The sequence below is a fragment of the Vombatus ursinus genome, unplaced genomic scaffold (genome assembly GCF_900497805.2).
Source record: "Vombatus ursinus unplaced genomic scaffold, bare-nosed wombat genome assembly UNPS02014810.1, whole genome shotgun sequence".
Lineage (NCBI taxonomy): Eukaryota > Metazoa > Chordata > Mammalia > Diprotodontia > Vombatidae > Vombatus > Vombatus ursinus.
The window spans coordinates 32,854,574-32,878,623 of NW_020954588.1; the positions used below are offsets into that span (position 1 = coordinate 32,854,574).

Sequence of the window (24,050 nt, forward strand, 5' to 3'; positions counted from 1 at the left end):
GGAGAACTAATTGGAAATTGAAGACAAACCAACTCTAATGAGTCTCTCAGTGATTTTTCTTAATGTCTAATCATACAGTTTTTCAGTTCCAAATCAATATTTTCAAGTGCATGCCTTTTTAAAAAACTTATCTTTTACTCTGTCTGATAAATGTCTATAAATTAATAGCTGCATTGAGAACAGTGCTTCATTAAAACATGTCATTCAGATTAATTTTCAAATGGCATGCAACGTCAAGGAATTTTGTAGGTTAAATGGATAGACTTTAAATTTATCATTGCCATATTGTCATTAGCTGGCCACTACTCTGCATTAGGGGCTTTAAAAGTTACTCTGTAGGTCTAAGGAGGACCACCAAAGCCTAGCAGCATAGAATTTCAGCACTGGAAGGGAACACATCAGGCATAATACACATTTTTTCACAAAAAATGACCTTGTCCTTTGGGTGAGAATGTGGGATAGGAACTGCATTCCCTTCCCAGATGTGTGTATATATGTATGTATGTGTGTGTACATATGTATGTATGTGTGGATAGATGGATGGATGCATGTAGTATGTATGTAAATAGGTAGATGTAGATATGTAGATAGATAGGTGTACCCACACATTTAGAGCTGAAAAGGAGCTTAGAAGACAGCAGGTTCAACTCTCATTTCATGAATGAGAAAACTGAGGTCCTGAGAAGTTAAGAGACTAGCCTAGAGACATACAGTTAGCGATTATCTGTGACAGAATCTGAGCCCAGGTCTTCCTGACTTTAAGTCAGAATACACACACAAATAATACACATATATTACATATGTTATAAGACTAGAACTTTCGGGTACAGCTGGCTGGGGCAGTGGCTAGAGCACTGGGCTTGGAGTCAGGAAGACTCATCCTCATGAGTTCAAATCCAGCCTCAGAAACTTGTAAGCTGAGTGACCCTAGGTAAGTCACTTAGTCTGGTTTGCCTCAGTTTCCTCATCTATAAAATGATCTGGAGAAGGAAATGGCAAACCATTTTAGTATCTTTGCCCCCCAAAAAACCCCAAAGGGGTCATGAAGATTCAGACATGACTGAAATGACTCAACAACAATGAAACTTCCTAGAAGGATACAGGCCACAAACAAAGTGAAGCCAGATTAACTGACTTCTTGTCAAACTTAAATTATGTGATTGTGCACAGTCCCTTGCCAAGGGTTGATGACCGGAAGCAGAACCCAAGAAGGGCAAAGGTCTGACTCCTCTCTTACTGTTGGTTCCTTTATGTGGGCAATTCATGTGAGGGAGAGCAGCAGAGGGGGTCCAGCCCTGATAGTCACAAAATAATAAAAGCACCAGAGGAGAGCTGCCAGAGAATTCAGAGGATTCTCTAGGGAGTGGATGGAAAATGTGAATGTGAATTGCAAAGGATGAGAAGGACCTACTTTGTGCTTATGGAGAAAGATCACTGATATCCTCCAATAGGGAACCATTTGAGTGATTCAGACAAAAACCAAAATACTTTTGACCCAATAACTGGGGGTGAAAACCTAATGTTTCACATAGGAGAATGATGTGACTGTCACACATCCCTGACTGAGCATACATTTTCTTATCCATTTATGCTGCTAATCAAATATTTACAAAAGAGGAATAGATATTTTATGAATTTTTAAAAATCACTTAAAACCTCCTTATTTCAAGTCTTCAAGGATAAACAAGTTATTGCAAATTATAATATCAGCCGCATGAGACTAGTGTGGTCTAGAAGGAAGTAATCAGCTTTTTTTCTGCTAACACTGACAAACCTTAATAAAACACTAATAATAGCTAGTATTGACATAGAGCTTTCCGGCTTGCAAAGTGATTTTCACATATTATCTCAAACGATCCTCAAAACAATTCTGTGAAGGAGGGACTATTGTTGTCCCCATTTAACAGATGAGGAGACTTGAGACTGAGGAGATAAAGGAACTTCCTCAGGGTCACGTGCTGGTGTCTGAGGCCCCAGGTCATCTTAACTCAAAGTCTAACACTCTAATCACTGCTAGCTGCAAAAAGAAGGGAATGAGAGCATATACAATCTGTAAACTACAAATCCAAAATAACTACACCAACAATGACAGCAGCTGGCACTTAGGCAGCGCTCACTAGATACCAGGAACTATGCTAACCACTCTACAATATTATCTCATCTGATCCTCACGACAGCCTTGGAAGGCTGGTGCTATGTTCAGTTGTTTCAATTCTTCATGACCCTATTTGGAGTTTTCTTGGCAAAGACACTGGAGTGGTTTGCCATTTCCTCCTCCAGTTTACTTTACAGACAAGGAAACTGAGGCAAACAAGGTTCAACAGCTTACCCAAGGTCATGCAGCTAGTAAGTGTCTGAGGCCAGATTTGAACTGAGGAAATGAGTCTTCCTGACTCCTGGCCTAGCACTCTATCCACTGTGCCACCTAGGTGCCTAAATTTGGCAATTATTTCAGGAACCCCTTGGCCAAACCCCTGTTAGAACAACAACTTTCTTTGCCACTTGGCCAACAAATGGTTATTCACCCTTTCCTTGAAGACCTTTATTAATAGGGAAACCTATCCACTGCCTCCCAAGGCACCTTTTCACTCCTGGGTGGTGCTAACTGTAGGAAATGTTTTCTTTACCTTTCCTCAGTTTCCTCATCTTTAAAATGGGGGTAATAATAGCACTTACCTCCCAGGGTTTCTGTGAGGATTGAATGAGATAATATTTGTAAAGTGCTTGGCAAACATTAAAGTGCCATATAATTCTTTGTGATTTCCATCTTTGTAATATCTATCTTCTATCTGAAGTTAAAGAAAAGGTCCCATTCCTCTTTCACATGAGAGCCCTCCAAATACTTGAAGACAGCTGTCATGTCTTCCCTGGGTCATTTCTTCTCTAGGCTAAACATTCCCTATTTTTTCAGCTCCTCCTCCTATGGTACAAACTCAAGGCCTTTCACCCATAGTGGTTGCCTTCCTTGAAATTTCCCTTCAGCTCATCAGTGTCCATTTAAAAAGTGGGTCCATTGAACCCACTAATCTGGAGGTCCTCTTACAGGAAAAATCCTCCATGCATACACCACAAAACATTTGGGGATTTTGAATTATGCATATGTGTAGGGTTTCTTTTGAGAGGGCACATTTGGAGTACCCCTAACAGCAACAAGAAAAATAAAAAAATAAATTATAGAATTTTTGGAAAATTTGGTGAGTTTGGCTGTTCCAAGACAATGAGAGATGCTTACTCCCTTCTCCAAAGCTGAAGAGTAGACAGGATGCAGGTCAGATCTGCGTCTTGAGACAATCATGGAAGACCAAAGTCAGCTGCATACATTGAGAAGGAATAGTTGGATACTTGGCCAAGCTAGAATGCCAATTTTTCCACAGCTTCAATGTAATCTAATATAGTGTGAGGGAGTACAGTATAATTGCTGGCATTCTTTGCCAGCTAGCAGAACTGTATAGAGAAGAATTCTTTAAAAATAATATGATACTTATCTTTTGCTCTTTATCACTTAAATTTATTCCAAATTTCTGTGTTTAGAAAATGAGTCATTTCTTCTGCATGTGAATTATTCAAACAATGTGGCCTTTCCTGCCTATTCAAAAACCCACACAGATATTTTCCTCTAAAGCTTTCCACTTCAACCAACCAATCCTATTGACAATGTGTTTTTTGTTTTGCAGGTGGGCAGGTGCCAATAATCATGAGTCTGGATTTCAACCAGTTTGTAGCTAACCGACCTTTCTTATTTATTTTGAAGAATAACCCAACAGGTAAATTCACTGGGACCCCTGTGGTTTACTGATCATGGTAGCAAAAAAAAAACCAGGCTTCTAGAGCTGAGGGGTAACTGCAACCAGGCACAATTTTTATATAGGAATGTAGGTAATATGAAAGGCCATTTCCATACCGGTCCTTGCTTGGGATAAGACCAGAGGCAAGATATAGTGGGGACATATATTGTCATGTAAACTGGTACTAAAGGAAGACTGTCATATCACACCAAGGAGAAAAGAATACAGCTTACATTAGTCAGTAAGTCAACAAACATTTATTAAAGGCTTACTATGCACCAGGCACTGTGCTAAGACAAATACTGATAAAACAAGAGACAGTTCCTAACCTCAAAGAGCTTATATTCTAATGGGGAAAGCCAACACATAAAAACAGAGCTGAGAAGCAGGTGGGGTGGGGTACCCTGGCTGAACCATGGTGGCCAAGTTCAGAGAATTAAGAATGGCTGGTCTGGGGCCCCCTTCCAAAGTTGAGCTTCCAGGAAGAGTAAGGCAGTCACAGGAGCAGAGTTAGGGGGCAGGTGAGGCAATCAATCAACAACTATTTATATTTTTTTAAATGTATCAGGCTATGTGATAGGATAAAAAGAAAGATAAAAAGGAAAATATGAAACAATCCCTGCTCCTAAAAGACATTACATTCTATCAGAGGAGAAGACGTGTATTTATATAAGTACATACACACACACACACACACACACACGCACACATTATATATATATAAATGAAATTAATCAAAAGTAATTGACAGAGGGCACTAGCATTTGGGCTGGGGGAATCAGGACAGGCTTCCCATAGGAAGGGGGCATATGAGCTGAGCTTTAGAGACAGAGATTAGAAAAGTTTCTCCAGGAAAACTAGGTCCCACAGGAAAGATTCATGATCAAATTCACATAGGCTGAATAAACTAGCTTCCACTTGATTTAGAAAGGCAGCATGGCACATTAAAAAGGCAACTGAACATATGGAATCAGGACAGATGTGAGGGTAAATGACTTACCCAGGGTCGCACAGCCAGTATTTATTAGCGGTGGCACTTGAAATCAGCTCTTCCTGGCTGGCTCTCTATACCCGACTGCCTCTCTTTATAAATGTTGGCACATTATATAAATGGCAGCTATTGTTACATTGGCTTGAATTCTTCCCAGTCTTACCAGATGATAACTAAGGGGACACCTGTCTTGCAGCTGGTTACTGGCTGACCCAGGGGAAGTGTTGCATCTTGAAAAAAATGAATAGTTTTAGAACTTTCTTCATTCACCACAAATGCAGTGATGGATAAGCCTACGTAGAAATGTGCTGAGAGTAGGTCATTTGAGCTACACATCTTTGACCTTTAGATACCTATTATTCTCTAAAATGAGTATATAATCACTGAATCTCAAGAGCAGAGAGAAATAAAGCATCAGGGGGGCACCGATGGGCAAGAGAATAGTGGCATTTGGTGTGATTATGTTTGCCTCCTTTATTTCCCAAGTTCCATGGGGGTAAGGGTGACCTGCTTATAGTCCACGGCCAAATAACAGCAATCAACAAAACCACAGTGTAGCTCTGTACTGAACAAATCCCACTTATTATTTATTTGTGATGATGCTTAGTCATCATGCCTTAATGAAACTTTCCCACTTTGTGGTTAGTGTTGAGATGAGAAGGTCTAAAAAGGGGGGGTGTCCTTAAATTTGTGTGAGGATGATGGGCAGCTCATTTACTGGAGAAGTAATGGCCCCTGTAGGGAGAGGAGAGATGGGACAATATGCTGTCCTCATTTTTGGTTCTGCTGTCCTACTAATGCATGCAAGGTACCATTTAAAAGAGGAAGATGTTGACAAGTAAAACCACTGTGCTCCACAGTGGATTTATGCTTTACATAAACCAGGCAACCTTGTCTTTGACTTTGAGAGTATGAGCATGTGTGCGAATTTCTGTTAAGTTCAATCAGTTTTCATCTACAGTTAACAGTTTTTTTCAACCAATACCATTGCCCCAAAATGATTCATTTCTTCTTCTGATTTAATCATCAAGGAACTTGGAGTGTAATCAAATGATACTTTAGGAAAACTTCCTTAACACACACACACACACACACAATCTTCTCCTTCTCCTCTTTTCTTTCTCCTTCCTTCCTCCCCTTCTCACCTTTTCCTTCCCTTCCTCCCTTTCCTCACCTTCCCTTTCTTCTTTCCTATCTAAATCCTTTGTCCTTCCTCTTTCCCTCCCTCCATTTCTCTCTCTTCCTTCCTTCCTTTCTTTTTCCTTTCTTTCTTTCAGTAGCACATTTTTAATAATCGTGCATGAAATGTTTTAGTTCTGAAAAGTAAAGTGAATCCTTTGATTCCCACAGAAAAATGACATTCCACTTCAAATAACAGAACCACCTGCCATGTTCAGAACTCTCAGATCTGCTTAGGGATAATCAGATATTACTAAAACTTTATTAAATAATCTCTCCTCTCCTCTCTTCTCTTCTCCTCCTCTCCCTTACCTTTCCCTTGACAAATAATCATGCTGCAAAAGTGGTCTGGATACAGTGATCTAATATGTGAAGATGATAACCAGCAAAGGGTGGAATCCAATGGCTGGTTCTTATAGTGCCCGTCATCTAATGAATGGACAGTCAATACCCTACTAGGATCAACTGATGAATAGAGTAGCTTTGGTTTTGCCTCAGCTCCTGTGGTGCTTAGGTCCAAGTACTTGGGCCAGTGCATGATCAGCTATTTCTACCATATGGATGATCAATTATCACCATGATTAAAAATAAATATTAGACTGTACAGGTAGCTAGGAGGTGCAGTGCATAGAGTGCTGGGCCTGAAGTCAGGAAGACTCACTTTTGTGAATTCAAATCTGGCCTCAAATAGTGACTGTGTGACCTTGGACAAGTGACTTAACCCTATTTGCCTCAGTTTACTCCTCTGTAAAATGGCTGGAAAAGAAAATGGCAAACCACTCTAGTATCATTGCCAACGAACCCATAAATGAAATCACGAAGAGTTGGACACAACTGAAATGACTCAACAACATTAGACTCCAAGCTCCTTGAGGACAGCAATGGTTTTAATTTTGTATTTGTATCCCCAGACCTTAGTGCAGTGCCTGGCACATACTAGCTGTTTCATAAATACTTGATGATTAATTGATAGTGGACCACAACTGACCAGTGATTTTTGTAAAATTTACAAGACTCTGATCTTCTTTGGTCCAGTGACAAAGCACCATTCCATAACCATACTGAATGCCAAGTATTTTTATTTTAATTATCTGTATTTTTAAAAAATTGCATGAGAATTCACATTACAATTTTTTAAGTGTCATGCATTCATCTTAGGAGGAAATACATTACCTTAAAGCACTAAGACAGTTTTGAATACACTTAACCCATTTGAGTCAGTTTTCTTAGTCGTTTTAGAGAAAGGGTAAATCAATTTTGACACAATATTTATTTGTGGCTTTTTTGTATTTAATTCTTTAGTTCTTATTAACTAGCAAGCAGAGGGATGGCTAGAAAAAGGTGCTTTGCTTTTCTATCCTTTCTTCTACTATATAGCTCTCGTGAAGGCCTGAAAGCATTAATGATGAAAAATATCTCCTTCAGTATTAAATATTGATTCAGAGTGGGATAAAGAAAGCTGGGAAGCGGTATCTCTAACCTCCAGGGCTCACATTACATGCATTAAAAAATACCTACTAAGATTTAGGTGAAGCCTCCATCATGCTGATGACCATACTTATATACCTTGGATGTGTCTCTGTATATTATTTCAATACTATTTCCACAGCTACTTTATTTGTTTTGCTGGTTCAAAGAAGGATTTCCGATTTAATGTGGTTATTTCATAAATGCTTTATAATTTTCCATGTGATATGATTAATAATAAATAAAATGAATAATGATGGTAGTAATGATGTGAACAAATGAAGTCAGTTGAGCAATGGAACAGTGAAATAGAAGGATACAATATTACACGCTGCCTATTCTGACACAGGAAAAAAAACTTTTTTTTTTTAAATTTGGGGGAGGGAATATTTTAAAAATAAATTAGTGGTTAGTTTCCCTGTCACCTCGAATCTATATATTCCTTCCAAAATGCAAAAAATGATTTTTCCTTTCTTTTCCTAGAATCAATTTTGTTTATGGGAAGGGTGACAAACCCTGAGGCCCAAAAGATGAGGGGAAGAGATATGGATTCACTGTAAATGAAGACAGAGACTCCAAAGAGAAATGAATGCTTAGAAAACGAATGATTAGCCAAACACTATTATTATGAAGATTCCATTTCTTTTTCTTCTCTTTTTTCTGGTACAGACAAATTGGAGGCCCTGTGTAATGAATAAATGGAAAGTTATATATTGGCTTATTGGTGTATATGTAGTCACTATTCTCTGCATAGTCTTGCTACTTTATAACATGCATATAAACATGGTAGGTAGTAAAATTCTTTGAAATTTTTTTTTTTATAAAAACACTCATACTGGTACATGGCCAAATGAGATATTAAATTCCCCATGTTCTCAGCTGGTGAGTCACTTATCTGAACAAGTCACTTGAGCTCTCTAGGCCTTAGTTGCTTAATCAGTAAAATGAGGGTCTTAAACTAGATGACCTCTGAGGGCACTTTCAGTCATAGATGTATGATCCTATAAAAGTTCCAATAATAGCTATTACTAAAAAGATAGTTTGAAATCTGAATCATAACTAGGGTCGGACAATGGAGCTTTGCCTAGGGCACGTAATTTTAGAGAGTTCTAGCAGCAATTAAACTGTTTCATCCATATTAAATCAAGAATCAACTATATAGCACATAGCTCACTTCTTTCCCCTAGAGGTTGTGCCCTAGGTGAGCCCTTCCTAACCTAGCCCCATTTGACTCTCCATCCTTGGGCTTATTCTGAGCTATAGATTTGCCACTTACAGCTCTGTTTAAAAAACATGCTCTCAGAAATAGCTTTCTTCATATTTTCCGTGTCCAGAAAGCTTTCGGGAACTTGCAAATAAGATTCACGTCTTTACAAATTAGTAAGCACCACGAGTTGCTTAAGCTCACCTTTTATATTCATAGGAGCCTAGATTTAGAGTTGTAAGAGACCTTAGAGGTGATTGATCCTAAGCCCTTCATTTTACGGGTTAGAAAACTGAGGTATGGAGGGGTTAGGTGACTTGCCCAATATCACACAACTATGAAGTATTGCAGGTGGGATCTGAACAAATGTGTTCCTGATTCCAGTCCACTGCTCTGTCCTCCATGCCACGCTAGCTCAAGGTGCCAAAGGTAGGCCGAATGTGTGAGTCCCTGGGTTCTATAATTCAAGGCCTAGTAGGGAAATGTAGTCTGGAGCGATTGGGGATGAGATTATCAAGGAAGAGGAAGAGAAGTACGTTCCTCCTTGTTCCAGCTGATTGCCGACACTGCTATTTTGAGGGTCACCCTGTATATCATTCCTATTTCATTGATTCTTTTAGCCTCTTCTATGATTTTGGTAGTGCAGTGGATAAAGTGCTGGGCTTAGAGTCAGGAAGACTCATCTTCCTGAGTTTAAATCTGGCCTCAGACAATTGCTAGTTGTGTGACCCTGGGTGAGTCACTTTACACTATGTGCCTGAGTTTCTTCATCTGTAAAAGGAGCTGGAGAAGGAAATGGCAAACCGCTTCAACACTTGTGCCAAGAAAATCCCAAATGGGGTCACACAGAGTAAGAAACAACTGAAAAGCCCTGAACATCACCACCACCACCATCTACCAGGGAAAGAAATGCTATGGTTGATAAGCTTCTACCCCAGAAATGCTAAGAGTCTAGACCTGCTGAACTCTGCTCTATCAGCCTGTTCTTTGCATTGCCTGACCTGTCTTAGCAAGGTTTCAAGCTGTTTCATAGCTACTTGCAACTCATACCTCCCCTTCCTGAAGGTGAATGTTATTTATGAGTCTCTCTTCAGCAGAGAAATCTGTAATTCTTCTTGGCCAGATTTCTCGGGCAGTAGCCATGACCCTTATCTTTAACCTTCTCAGCTAAGCTTCTCCGCCAATAGTTTTCCTCACCCAGGCTACATCATAAGGTATGGAAGTCTAGGCTCAGATCAGGTATATTTTTGTAGCTGTTACTAGAACTTTTAATTATTTTAAAATTTCTTTTAACTACTCTGTCATTTGTTTCCCTTGAGGTTCTAAGTTCAACTGTCACCTACATTATGACCAGAAACCCATTCAATTAATATTAAATTTAGTTAGCCAATATTAAGTAGCTTTTAGAAAGGAATTTTTACTGTGTGAACAGCTGGTACAAAAATCCCCCAAATATCTCTGACATACTCTCTCTCACAGGTATGTACAGAATCTAGGGAAAGGTAGGTAGAAATTTACAGAGCACGTGTGGCAGGGGTAGCATACAGCTTATGATTGCGGGAAGTCTTCCCTCCCTCACCCCCCTTGTGGGGTGCTCAGGGAGTTTCCCTTAGGCCTGATGTAGTCTCTTTACAAGGATCCTGGTAGAGCTGCAGGTCCAATCTCTTCTTGGCTCCCATTACAGATACCACCATCAGTGGATTCAGAGATGCACCTAGGAAATAATGGGGAGATAGATGGTCTAATATCCTAGGGGCCCTTCAAAGTTCATAGAATCCTCTTCTGGTCAAAGGTTGAGGAGGGAAGGAGACTTGGACACCTGCCCATCCTTACTCCTCCCCCACCCCACAGTGCTAGAAAGTCACACTTTCTTTAGTTTCTAGAAATTGATACCTTCTCAACTAGCTTAATAATTTAGAGATGATCCTAGGGATATGGTCAACTTTATTCAACCTCATATGACATGATTCTTGTGAAAAATAACTCCAATTAAAGGCCTTTTATGACTTATTCTAAGGCCTATGGTTAATTGACTGATTTATACATATTTTCACCTAGATGAAGTATTGATACTATGAAGAGTTGAGGAGTTTGGGCTTCATCTTTCCAATGGTAAATGACTGAATTCAGAACATCGTCACCTCTCAATTAGATGACTAATTAATTAGTAACTAATCAGCCTACTAATTAGCCCACTAATTAGTCTCCTTGTTTTAAGTGCTTCCCTTCTCCATTCAATCCTTCTCAAGCCTGCCAAAGGGATCTACCTAAAGTCCAGTTCTGAATGTGTCAGCAAACTCCACTAGCTTCCTATTAACTCTTAGGTCAAATACAAACTTATTTATTTGACATTTGAAGCTCTTCACAAACCGACCCCTACTTAACTTTCCAATCTTGCTATGCATCATTACCTTTTACGTGCACTATATAGTCCAGTCAAACTGGCCTTCTAGGTTCTTAACACAGGAGGATCCAAGTTCCTTTTCCATGTTTTTTCATAGGCCATCCCTTCATGCATGAGGTGCATTCCTTTATCACTGCTACCTCTTAGAAACTGAAATGCCACCTTCTATATGCCCTGAACCCATCTGCTAGTACCTTGCCCCCCCCAAACTTATTTTGTATCTATTTTGAATGCAGTTATTTATATACTTACATACTTATTGTCTCCCTTGATGAAATGCAAGCTCCCTGAGGGAAGGACTTTTTTTTTTGCCTTTGTATCACTGGCAACCAGCACAATGCCTGGAACAAAACAGGTGCTTTGTAAATCATATTTGTTGATTGACTGCACAGTGATTTGGCTGAATGAACAGAAGATATACTTAGCAAATATGTAGATGGCATAAAGCTCAGGAGGGAAGGCTAACAAATTAAGGTCAGAATTGACATCCCAAAAGATCTTGGCGGGTTAGGAAGTTGGCACAAATCTAATAAAATGAATTGAATAGGGATGAATTTATAGTCTTACACCTAGGTTTAAAACGATTGAGTTACATACATAGGGTGGGGGGGAGACATGACCAAAAGCAGATCAAGAAGACAAAAAAAAAAGATTTGAGAATTTAGTGGTCTTTAAGCTCAATCTGTGTCAACAGTACAATAAGCTAGGCCAAAAAGGTAATATAAACAGGCTGTTTTAAGAACAGCACAGTGATTGGGATGAAAGAGAAGAGAGCCTTGCAGAATTCTGCTTGGGTCAGATCTCTTCCAGAGAATAGGGCTTAGTTCAGCATATTTTGAAGAAGGACTTTGATAATCTAAATGGTCCGAAAAGAGAAATAAGGACTTCAAGGTGATGCCATATGAGGATTAGTGCAGAAGAGGAGGTATAATGAAGACCTGATAACTCTTCAAGTATAGTAAGGATTGTCTGGTAGAAGAGGGTCTAGACCTTTGGGACCACAAGTACGGATAGAGAAGAGACCTTTCAAGATCAAAAAGTCCAACTGCCTCATTTTTTAAAGTGGGAAATTGAGGCCCAGAGAGGTTGTGACTTCTCTGGTATTGTACAGGTTGTGGCAGATCTGGAATAGACATTGCCTAAGCCACTATCTTGTGCTCTTTTCTCCGTGCCTGATTTATTCTTCCTTAGTCCCAAAGGAAAGAAGTGGGAACAACAAGTAAAAGTTGCAGAGACAAACTGAGATTTATTTAAGCCCTTATTCTAGGCCCTTCAACTGGCCAGGGTGGAATGAGTCACCGGAGAAGCTAATGAACTTCTCTTCATCTGAGGTCTTTGAGCAAAGGCTGAACATGGAAAAAGGGATTCTTTGGCAGCTCTGAGTTAAGCCGGATCACAACTGAGGTTCTTTCCAACTCTCAGATTTGGTTATTCTTTGATTCTGTGACTTATTCCAGATTCAGATTTGAGCTAAGAACCCTGAATCACATAACTATCACATCCTAAATTTAGAGGTGGAAGGGACCTTAGAGGTCATTCAACCCAAACTTATCACTTTACAGATGAGCAAACTGAGTCAGAGATGGGTAAAAGTTTCCCAGGTTGTAAATGACAGAACTAGGATTTAACTCCTGTCCTGACACTCCAGCTCCAGCTTTCACTGCACTGCTCCACAATGTTTCCCATCTGGTTGGTTAAGACAACTTGTCCCGGACACTCAACAGGAACATTTTCCCTGTTTAGTGGCAGAGATTCATTAACACGATGGAGTACCATCATGATACAGCATCAGTTTCTGGCCAGATCAAATTGTCTTTCCTTAAATGGTAGATGTATGGTTGGTTGACTGTGGGCATCATGTTCATTTTAAAAGCTTGGTCCAGACCAAGGGTTCTTAACCCTTCCTATGCCCCTATTGACAAGGCTATGGACCTCTTCTCAGAAGAATGTTTTTAAATGCATAGAGTAAAATACATTGGATTACAAGGGAAATCAATTGTTTTTAAATTCTATTTTATTTTTTTATTTGTTGTTTATATTTATTTATTTTATAATATAATTTATTTATTTTTAGTTTTCAACATTCGCTTCCATAAGCTTTTGAGTTTTACGTTTTCTCCAGCTCCTTCCCCTCCTCCCTCCCCAAGATGGCATGCAATCTGATATAGGCTCTACATATACATTCTTATTAAACATATTTTCACATTAGTCATGTTGTAAAAAAGAATCAGAATGAATGGGAGGAACCACAAGAAAGAAGAAACAAAACAAAACAAAACAAAAGAGCAAACAGGATGCTTCTATCTGCATAGTTCTTTCTTTGGATTTGGATACTATTTTCTATCATGAGGCTTTTGGAGATGTCTTAGATCCTTGCATTGCTGAGAAGAGCTAAGTCTATCAAAGTCAGTCATCACACAATGTGGCTGTTACAATGTTCTCCTGCTTCTGCTCACTTCTCTCAGCATCAGACCATACAAGTCTTTCCAGGTTTTTCTAAAGTCTGCCTGCTCATCATTCCTTATAGCACAATAATATTCCATTACATTCATATGCCACAACTTGTTCAGCCATTCCCCAATTGATGGGCATCCTCTCCATTTCCAATTCTTTGCCACCACAAAAGGAGCTGCTATACATATTTTTGTACATGTGGGTCCTTTTCTTATTTTTATGATCTCTTTGGGATACAGCCTTAGAAGTGATATCGCTGGGTCAAAGGGTATGCACATTTTAATAGCCCTTTGGGCATCATTCCAAATTGCACTCCAGAATGGTTGGATCAATTCCCGACTCCACCAACTCTGCATTAGTGTTCCAATTTGCCAACCTCTTCTCCAGCACTTATAATTTTCCTGTTTTGTCATGTTAACCAATCTGATAAGTGTGATGTGGTACTTAAGAGTTGTTTTGATTTTCAGGTAATCAATTATTTTGAAGTATAATTATCATGTTAAAAAAATCAAGTGAATATACCCTTCCCACCAAATATAAGAACCCTTGCTCTAGAATCTGTTGCTATTGCAAACTCTTCTTTGGCTTTATTCCTGCTCAGGAAGCCATTTCAAAAGAAATGGGGTGTATATGTGGGGGAGACACAATGGACTGAAAGTGCTAGAGTTTCTAGTTTCTAGTTGCATGAGTCATCAGAAATTACAGTCCTGAATCGTCCTCAACATAACAAAGCAAAGCCTTTCATGATTACAAAGTCAAAGAAAGCATTACAGTGTTCTAATCATGATTCTCTAATGAGTTCTCTCAAAGGAGAGCACACTCTTACAGCGATATTCTGAATAAGCCCATCAGATTGCCTTGAATTACAAAATCACAGAATTTCATAGTTGAAAGGGACTTTAGGAACCATCTAGTCCAGTCCACAATGAAAACAGAATCTTTTCTTCAACATACCTGACAAGCTGCCATCCATCCTTTGTCTGCAGACTATAACTCCTATGACATCTTATTGGACTTCAGGAGAGCTCTAGTGGTTAAGAAATATTTTTTCTTATATCAAGCCTAAACTTGCTGTCTTTCTTTATATTTTTCACCCATTGTTCCTAGTTCTGCCTCGGGGAGGGGGAGAGTGAAATGAAATAAACCTGATCCTTCCTTCATGTAGCAGCCTTAAAAATACTCAAAGAAAGTGATCAGTACCTCCTGACTCTTTTCTTTTCCAGGTTAAATAGTGCCAGTTCTTCAAATAATCCTTATAAAACATAATACCCTTCACCAACCTGGATCCCCTTTTCTTGATGCCATCCAGTTTATCAATGCCCTTCTTAAAATGTAGTGCCCAGAACAGAACACAATATTTCTAATGTGGTCAGATCAGGACAGAGGACAGCATGCCATTGTAAGCTCTACCCTTCTAAGAGCCCAAGATAACATTAACTGTTTGGGCTGCCATATCACAGTCACATAATAGTGAACTTTTTGAGCCTAAATTTCCTTTTCTTTAAGAAATAAAATAGGGCTGTATCCCAAAGAAATCATAAAACTGGGAAAAGGACCCACATGTACAAAAATATTTATAGCAGCTCTTTCTGTGGTGGCAAAGATTTGGAAATTGAGGGGATGCCCATCAATTGGGGAATGTCTGAACAAGTTGTGGTATATAAATGTTATGGAATACTAATGTGCTATAAGAAATGATGAGCAAATGGACTTCAGAAAAACCTGGAAAGACTTCTATGGACTGATGCTGAGTGAAGTGAGCAGAAGCAGGAGAACACTGTACACAGTAACAGCCACATTGTGCGATGCCTAGCTTTGATAGACTTAGCCCTACTCAGCAATGCAAGGATCTAAGACATCTCCAAAAGTCTCATGATAGAAAATCCTACCCACTTCCAGAGAAAGAACTACAAAGTCTGAAAGCAGGTCAAAGCATACTATTTGCTCTTTTTTTCCTTCTGTTTTGTTTTATTTCTTCTTTTTTGTGGTTCCTCCTATTGGTTCTAATTCTACTCTACAACATGACTAATGTGAAAATGTGTTTATTAAGAATGTATATGTAGGGACAGCTAGGTGGTGCAGTGGATAGAGTACTGGCCCTGGAGTCAGGAGGACCTGAGTTCAAATCCGGCCTCAGACATATAACAATCACTAGCTGTGTTACCCTGGGCAAGTCACTTAACCCCATTGCCTAGCACCAACCCCTCCAAAAAAGAAGAAGAAGAAGAAGAATGTATATGTAGAACCTATATCAGATTGTGGGTTGTCTTGGGGAGGGAGGTGGGAAGGGAGGGAGAGAAATTTAAAACTCAAAAGCTTATAGAAGTGATTGTTGAAAACTAAAAATTAATTAATTACTTAAAAAAGAAATAAAAATAGCACTTGCCTTATAATATAGTTTTCTAGTTTTTAATATAAGAATTCTATAAATGCCAGTTGTTGCTGCTTTTGTTGTTTGTTCTATTACCATTGGTTTCAGAGGTACGGGGGTAGTGAATACAGGGGTACTCTTGTAGTCATGAAGAGCTGCGTTCAAATCCTGCCTCTGACATAGACTGGCTGTCCCTGGCTGTGGTGCTCCAAGGAATTCTGCAAGACTGAACATTACGGAAAAATGACTGTTCTGAATTGGTGAAGTGTGTCCATACCTGGGCTACCCTACAGTAATGGAATCACAGATTGGGACCACTAAAAATGGACCCCAGACTACCTGAGGCTTGGGGTTATGAACACACACTGGTAAATGGATGCCAGAAAACCTGACTATGGAGCAAGAATCATCTTAAACGGCATTTGGAGAAAGGAAATAAGGAAGCAGAGAAGGCACCAGAGGGAAAAGTGATGCCAAAGAAGGGAAGATATATTCATTGCAGAGCCGAAGCATGCTAGAATGGTCTGCCAAATGGAAGCCAAGTTTGTTTTTCAGAGTTTACCAGGGGCATAGACAGATTTAACAACTTTAGGAGATCAAATTCATACACTAGGAAAGTTAACAATAGGAAAAAAAATACAACCCCCTCAAAAAAAAAAACAAAAACTTTCCAGTAATCTGTTCCGGGAAGAAGAAGAGCAAATCTCTTCATGATCCACTAAGCCTCAGGCACCTACATTTCAAGTCAGAAGTGCTACTAATTAACCTGCATACACTTTTATTTCCTTTGCACAAAGAAAAAATAAAGTGTCCCAAAGCTGTAACCATCTGCTTAAAATTATAAAACTGTAATTTTATTTCTGTGTTATTTTTCTTTAATAAAAACAAAACAAATAAAAAAGCCTGACTCCAGTCTAAATAGAATTTTAACAGAATTTTAATGGGTCAATTTTTTTTGGCTTAGCCTTTCTGAATAGGAATGGCAGCAACAATAATAACCAGCACTTACACCACCAACCATGTGCCAAGCATTGTGCTAAATACTTTACAAATATATCTCATCTGATCTTCGCAATAACCAGAGGTAGGTACTATTATCATCCTCATTTTACAGTTGAAGAAAAGAAAGCAAACAGAGGTCAAGTGACTTGCCCAAAATCACACAGCTATTAAGTGCCTAAGGTTGAATTGAACTCAGATTTTCTTGACTCAAAGCCAGCACCCTATTCCCTGTACCACCTGACTGCCTTTGGATACATACCTACATACATAAGGATGTATGTAGGTGTGTATATGTATATATGTGTGTGTGTGTGTGATTGAATGTGTATGTGTGTGTGTGTGTGTATATATATATATACACACATACATACATACGTGTGTGTGTGTATCCCCTATAAGGACTTTGTTAATTTAAGATTATTTGTGTCAGAGTTAAAAACTGTCCACCGAATCCATGCATTTGTTCATTTTTTTCATTCATTCATTCAAAAACATTGAATAATTTCCTGCTATTCTGTAGTTAATAGGGGTATAAACATATCAAAAAACAGTCCTTGTGTTCAACGAGCTTATAATTTATTGGGTGGTGGGAGTGGATTTAGAGTGGGAGGCAGATTATTGCTTCTTTCTGTTTTTCATTGGCTAAGTAGGTAATTTACCAAGAAAGTTTTTTTCTGCCTTAAATATCTATAAATGTGATTATAAAAGTTATATGAAGGAGAATGATCAAAGTATGTCTATATCTATCTATCTATCTATCTATCTACACACATATATACTCAAGATAATTTTTTTTGGGGTGGAGGGAAAGCCTTTCTCTAGAAAAATTATATGAATGTGGGATCTCAGGTTGTGGATTTACCAAGTTCACTAATTATTGCTAAAGTCTGACTTCCATGAGAATTGCATAGAGCAGGTCATAAAATTAGGCTGTCTTTTCTCCACACACCAGTAGAACTAGGATTCCGAGTAATAGCCTGCACTGATGGCTCCCAAGGTATAGTACAAACATGAGCTGGGAGCTCAAGGAAAGATTAGTTATCCTTATTAGCAGCTAAAACTTCATCTTTTGAAAAATTAAGATGTATCTAAAAGATGCAAAATATATAGATGAATTTTAAAAATTATCTGATTTTGCTATCATGTGGATAGGATAGAAAGTTGAAACAAATAGAGGGGGTTGACAACATTCTGGTGAAGATTGGTACCAAGTGATATAAACTGTGATAGTTCCTTTGGAGGACACTGCAGATTACATAGACAAGAAGGCAGAGATGAGGAGTTCAAAAAAAATTCCAAATCCATCCTAGAGGGATCATGGGAATGGGGGTCAGGATTCAAATGGATCCTGAGAGGTTAGGACATTAAAGCATATCTAATAGGTCAATGGACAAAAGGATACTACGTGTCAGTTACTTTGCTGAGTGCTGGGGATACAAATAATAAAAAAGAGGAATTTCCTGCCCTCAGGGAGCTTATAGTCTAATATAAGAAGACAGGATACAAAAGAGAGCTGAAATAGTAGGAGACAGGAGGGCTGAGTGGGGAAGATACCCTTTGAAAGAAAGGGGCTGGCATGGCAGAGGTATGTTCCAGGCTCTGAGGGACATCCCAGGGTAAGACGGTAGCTGAAGCCTGGTGTTGAAGTCCAAAAAGTCCAAAGTATAGCCAGTATGAGCCCTTTCCCAAAATGGAGGCTCCAAATCAACCTCACAAGCACATACCAGTGGGAGCCCAACAAAGATGGCAAAGTAAAAGGAAGTAATGAAGCTGAGCTCCCATCGGCAACTCTTCCAAACAGATCTATAAAACACACTAGACTGAATCCCAGGGGAGAAATCCAGAAAAAGTCACAGTGAGTCCTTTGTCTGGCTCAGAGTTTCATAGGCAGAATGATGGTGAGGTTTGCAGACGTTGGGGACAGTCAGGGCAGGAGCACAACGCACATGCAGCACTCTAGTATCCAGGGAGAAGCTGTACACTGGCACAAGAGGAGGCCCTACCCCCAGACTGGGGCACCTCCAGGCCAGTACCAGAGCATTGCAATCAGACAGGTCCCAACTGGCGGCTTTGTTGTCCACTATCCAATCTTGGGTCAGAAGTCTAGAGCAGAGTGAAAAGGATACCAGCACATTACCCAGCGCAGTGGTGGCATTGCCTTTCTTAGGCAGAGAGGCCCTGAGTGATGGACTGAGAAGGAGGAGAATCAGAAGCCAGCAGTAGCAGTGGTGTGGTTCAGGCCTGAAGTTCAGAGCAAGGTCCCATTTCCATCATCTAGCCCAACACGCAGAGGGATAATCAAGCCAGAAAATTGTAGAGCCTGCAATTCAGCCACTTTGAACCAGTAGAGATTTCCAACTGGCTGATAGCAATGGAATCTAGCAGAACTTTATGCTCGCACAGAACCAAGCTCAGGTCAGACACTTGCAGAACTCAGACCAGCAGGGCAGCAATCAGAGCCCTTTGGGAGCACTGAAAGCATGAAAGTCCCCAGCCTATCCCTGAGATCCTAGAATAAGACAACACTTGGTGGCCCAATAAAGCAGCCTACAGCTTCCCTACAGAAGTACCACAGAGCCCAGCCCTAACATTAAATCCAAAATCAGGAAGTAGTTGGAAGAATGAGAAAACAAAAAAGAACCCCATCATAATGGAGGCAGGGACCCCCAAGACACAAACCCAGAAGGAGAATGACTCCAAACACCTACAGTCAATACTTCAGAGAGAAGCACAGTCTGGGCGCAAGCTCAAATCGAATTCCTGGAAGAGATGAAACAAGAGTTTAAAAAAGAGTTCATTTTTTTTTTTGCAAATAAATTAATGAGGGTGCTTGAGGGAAAAGATGGAAATGATCTGAGAGCTATGGAAGAAAGAATTGGAAAGTGAAATAACAGCTTGACACAAGAGGTATGAATCCTTACCCAAGCAACAAACCCTCTCAAAATTCAAACTGACCAAATAGAAACCAATGATTTCATGAAGGAAAAAAAGAAACATTAAAACAAAGTCCAAAGGCTGAAAAAAATGGAAGAAAATATGAAGTTTCTCATAGCAAAAAACAACTGAACTGGAAAACAGGTCAAGGAGAAAAAAAATATCATCAGACTATCTGAACACTATGATCAAAGAGAGCCTAGACATTCTATTTCATGAATCTTAAAAGAAAGATGGAGAAATGATATATGACAAATCTCTTAGAACCCATATCTCTTAGAACCAGAGGTCAAAGTAGAAATAGAAAGAATCCACTGGTCACCTCTTTAAAGGAACTCTAAAATGAAAACTCCCAGAAACATCATACGTAAAATCTAGAGCTTCCAAGTCAAATAAAAAAATACTGCAAGCAGCCAGAAAGAACGAATTCAAGTAGTGAGGAGCCACAATCAGGGTGACCCACTAGCAACTAGTTTAATGATCAGCCACCATTATGCAGAAGTGAGAACTTGGAATATGATTTTCCAGAAGGCAAAGGATCTGGGTTCATAACAAAGAGTAATTTAGCTGGCAAAATGAAATATAATCAGGCAGGGGAAAGATCGATCTTTAATGAAATAGAGGACTTCCAAGAACTCTTGATGAAAAGGAGAAACTTTGAAGTTCAAACACAGGAGTGAATAGAATTATAAGATGGCAACCATGAATGAATAATGACAAAAAGGACCAAAGATAAACTGCTCACATTCAAATGTCGAGAGATGATACATGTGTTCCCTCTGGATACTATCATCATCAGGGTTGATAAAGCAATTCCAATTAGACAAAGCCTAGGAAAAGTTTAATTATTTCTTGATGATCTTAAGAAAAGAATGGAAAGAAAGTGGAAGAGGAAGGCTCTGGGGAAGAAGTGAGAAGAAAATTAGGAAGAAAAATTATCTCACATAATGAAGGTGCTTAAATAGATATGTATACAATCAAGGAGGAGTGCGTGGGGAAGTGGGGGATACTTGGACCTCACTCTCATTTGAACTGGTTAAAAGAAGGAAGAATACATACACATACAGAATTGGGAACAAAAATCTGTTTCACTCAATAGGAAAAATAGGAGGGAAAAGGGAAAGGGGGAAAGGGAGGAAGAATAGATTAAGGGGCTGATGAGTCTGAAGCAAACCAAACTGTAAGGACATACAAAAATATTTATAGCTCTTTTTCAATTGGTGAAGGATGAGAATCTGAGAGTGCCTATAAATTGGGGAATGGCATGTGATGGAATACTTATTCTGCTAAACTCTCATCAGTGTGATGATCAACCAGAATCCCAGAGGACTAATGATGAAACATGATACTCACCTTCTGATAGGTAGATGAAGAACTTGATGCAGAATGAGGCTTTTTTTTTTGACATGACCAAAGTGCAAATTTGTTTTGATTGACTATACATGCGTGTAATGGGTTTTGGTTGCAAGGGAGGTTGAGGAGGGAAGGTGAGAAAGTAGATCTTAGCTGATTGAAACAAATAAAATATTTTTTTAAAAAAATCACATAATTTGAAAAAATCCTGGAGATTTAAAGGAAAGTGTGCTCAATATGAGTGAACAGTGTGATATGGCAGCCAAAAAGAGAGAGAACAAACTAATATAATGTTAAGCTCCTTTGATAAACAGTGCTCAAATCAAGGGAGACAAAATGTCCAAGTTGCTGGAGGGGATGACTCACTCAGAAGTCATCTAATCCACTCCCCTCATTTTATAGAAGCAGAAAGTGAGGTTGAGAGTGATTAATTTACCCAAGACACAGGTAATAAATAGCAGAGGTAAGATTGCAGCCCACATCCTGTGATGTCACTGCAGCTCCTTTTTAACATACGACTTCATCAGATTAGCTAGCTAGACATGGCGAAAGGTCTTGGTGGAATGTGAGCAGACAGCTGAGTTGAAAGAGAATGGGCACTATGCAAGAAAGGAGATCAGAAGAGGGGACCATAGAAGGAGATCTTGGTAAGGAAATAAGAATCATGAGGGTGTAGCATAGGTGGGGGAAAGGAAGATACTAAACTGATGAGGATAGTGGAAACAACAGACACAAATTTGTCCACCTGCCAATTATAAGCCAAGACTATGGCACCAATATTGCCATCTTTATAATCATAACATGTCATATAGCATCTCTCCACCACATCTAGTATGGAAGGGACTTATAAATGTGGATATTCAATTTAAATAAATTTACATATTTAAAAAAAGTTGTTTATCACAAGAGTCATTAAAAGTAATGCCACAGATATGTGAAATGTTGGAGCTGAGAAGGGCTTATAAATTCAGCTATTCCTCAAACCTGCCTTTCTAATGATAGAATTGAGATCTAGTGAGGCTGTAACTTGCTTTGGGCCACATAGTTATTGCCAGAGCTGATACTTGAATCTTGTCCAGTGTTCTTTCCACTATATACTATTGCTTCTACTTTTTAAACTTATAGTATAATTCATATGATCTACATCAATGGAAGGAGTTCCCAAACCACCAAAACTATGAGATGTAGATGTATTCATATATCAGAATGATTTGGTGAAAAGAACACTAGAATTCAAGGAAAGACATACCCAAGCTCCTTCAGTTGACTAGTCACTCTAAGAAATATTTGCTAAACATCTGTATGCGTGTTGTAAAAAGCAACAGCTTTTCCTATGCAATGAGTTAATGAGTACCTACTATCTTTTTTAGTGATGTAGAGGTCTTTGGTGCAGCAACCTCATGGATAGTAGGGCCTATGTGCAGGATTAGCAGCTTAACAACTCTAGAGATGCAGTTTAGGCTGCTAATCAAGCTAAAATTGAGGAAGGAGCCATAATTAGTTCCCTGAGAAGGTTGGGTTGGTTTTTTGGACTCTGGAAAGTAGTCAGTATTTTCCTTACTAAGAGTTTACAGTATGCTTTACTATTGTTGCTTCTTCTAAATCATAACCAATACCCTAAGTTTTGGACTCAGGGCTCTGAGTCTGAGTCCAGAAAACAAAATACACAATGTCCACAACAATATCGCTATAAATCAATAAAATAACATCTGCATAATTAAAATTGAATTCTGTGAAATTTTGATGACCAAAATTGGCCCCAAAGAATTGCTATTAGAATGCTCATCCCTTCCTTCTTTGAAGAGGTGGGAGAATATAGGGGTGGAATATCATGTTGATATGTTGGTTAGTTTTGCTGAACTCTCTTTTTTCTTCATTATTTGTTTTAAAGGCTAATTCTCTGGAGGAGGTATGTGTGAGGACCATATTGAGAAACATAGGTGATATACAATCAAGAGACATTGATAAATATTTTTAAAAAACCATGTATTATCTGATTTGTTTGTGTATCATATCTTCTTAACAGACCTTAACCTTTATAAGAATAGTAAAGATGTCCTATGTAAGCTTTAAATCTTCTCCCATTGCAGTGTTCTTCATGCAATAGTTGCTTTAAATATACTTGTTGAATTTCATTGAATAGTATCTCCAATACTCTTACTGAAGTGTCCAGGGTCCTGCCCTTCAGTGTCAAACTGTTTAAATTTCATCTTCTTCTCAATATAGCATCTCTTGAACTACCTAGGATCTCTGTTACTCTTGTAGTTCGAATATACTTCTTTTGTATTCTCTTGAGCTTGATACCTTTAAATCCAGTCTGTTTGACCATGTCATGTTCAGCCTAGTTGACAGTAATGCATTTCTTGGAATTGATTTTTTTTCCTATCATTCGTAACATTTTCATAGCCCCCAGAAAAAAAAAAAGTAAGATTTTTTTTTTTGGATTCTGAATTATATACCATACAGTATGCTAGAATATTGTTCTACAGTAAATGAATTCAAGTTGGCATGTCTAAAGATTGCAAATATTTAAAATCCAAACTCAAACTTATTTCTCAGTGCCAACTTCTACCTTAAACACATGATGGTTCAGTTGATTGGTGAGATGGATAGATTTTGATTGAAAGAAGTTTGATAAAATCGATGGAGTCCAGTACCTAGACACTTACTAGTGACCATGGGCAAGTCAGAACCTCTCTGGGCCTCATTTTCTTCCTTTGTAAAATGGAGATACTAATGTTTATGCTGCATACGCATAGGGATGTGGGGAAGCTAGCAATTATGAAAAGACTGTTAAATATTTTAATAGTACATTTATATATAATTCAGACCATTAGCTATGAAGACTATGTATGTTGGCATTACAAGTTCAGTCTAGCTCCCCAAAATCTTAAATCTTCACTTGG

The 24,050-nt window shown here is 38.8% G+C and overlaps 1 protein-coding gene across 1 annotated transcript in view; it reads left to right on the plus strand.

The window, feature by feature from the left end:
- Positions 1-8,097, plus strand: part of SERPINI2 (serpin family I member 2) — a 51,554-nt gene extending 43,457 nt beyond the window's left edge. Inside the window, exons 9-10 of the mRNA XM_027876140.1 lie at positions 3,675-3,764; positions 7,906-8,097. Coding sequence (XP_027731941.1) covers positions 3,675-3,764; positions 7,906-7,982 — 167 coding nt within the window. The 3' untranslated portion in view covers positions 7,983-8,097. The remainder of the gene's footprint in view (positions 1-3,674; positions 3,765-7,905) is intronic.
- Positions 8,098-24,050: the final 15,953 nt, after the last annotated feature.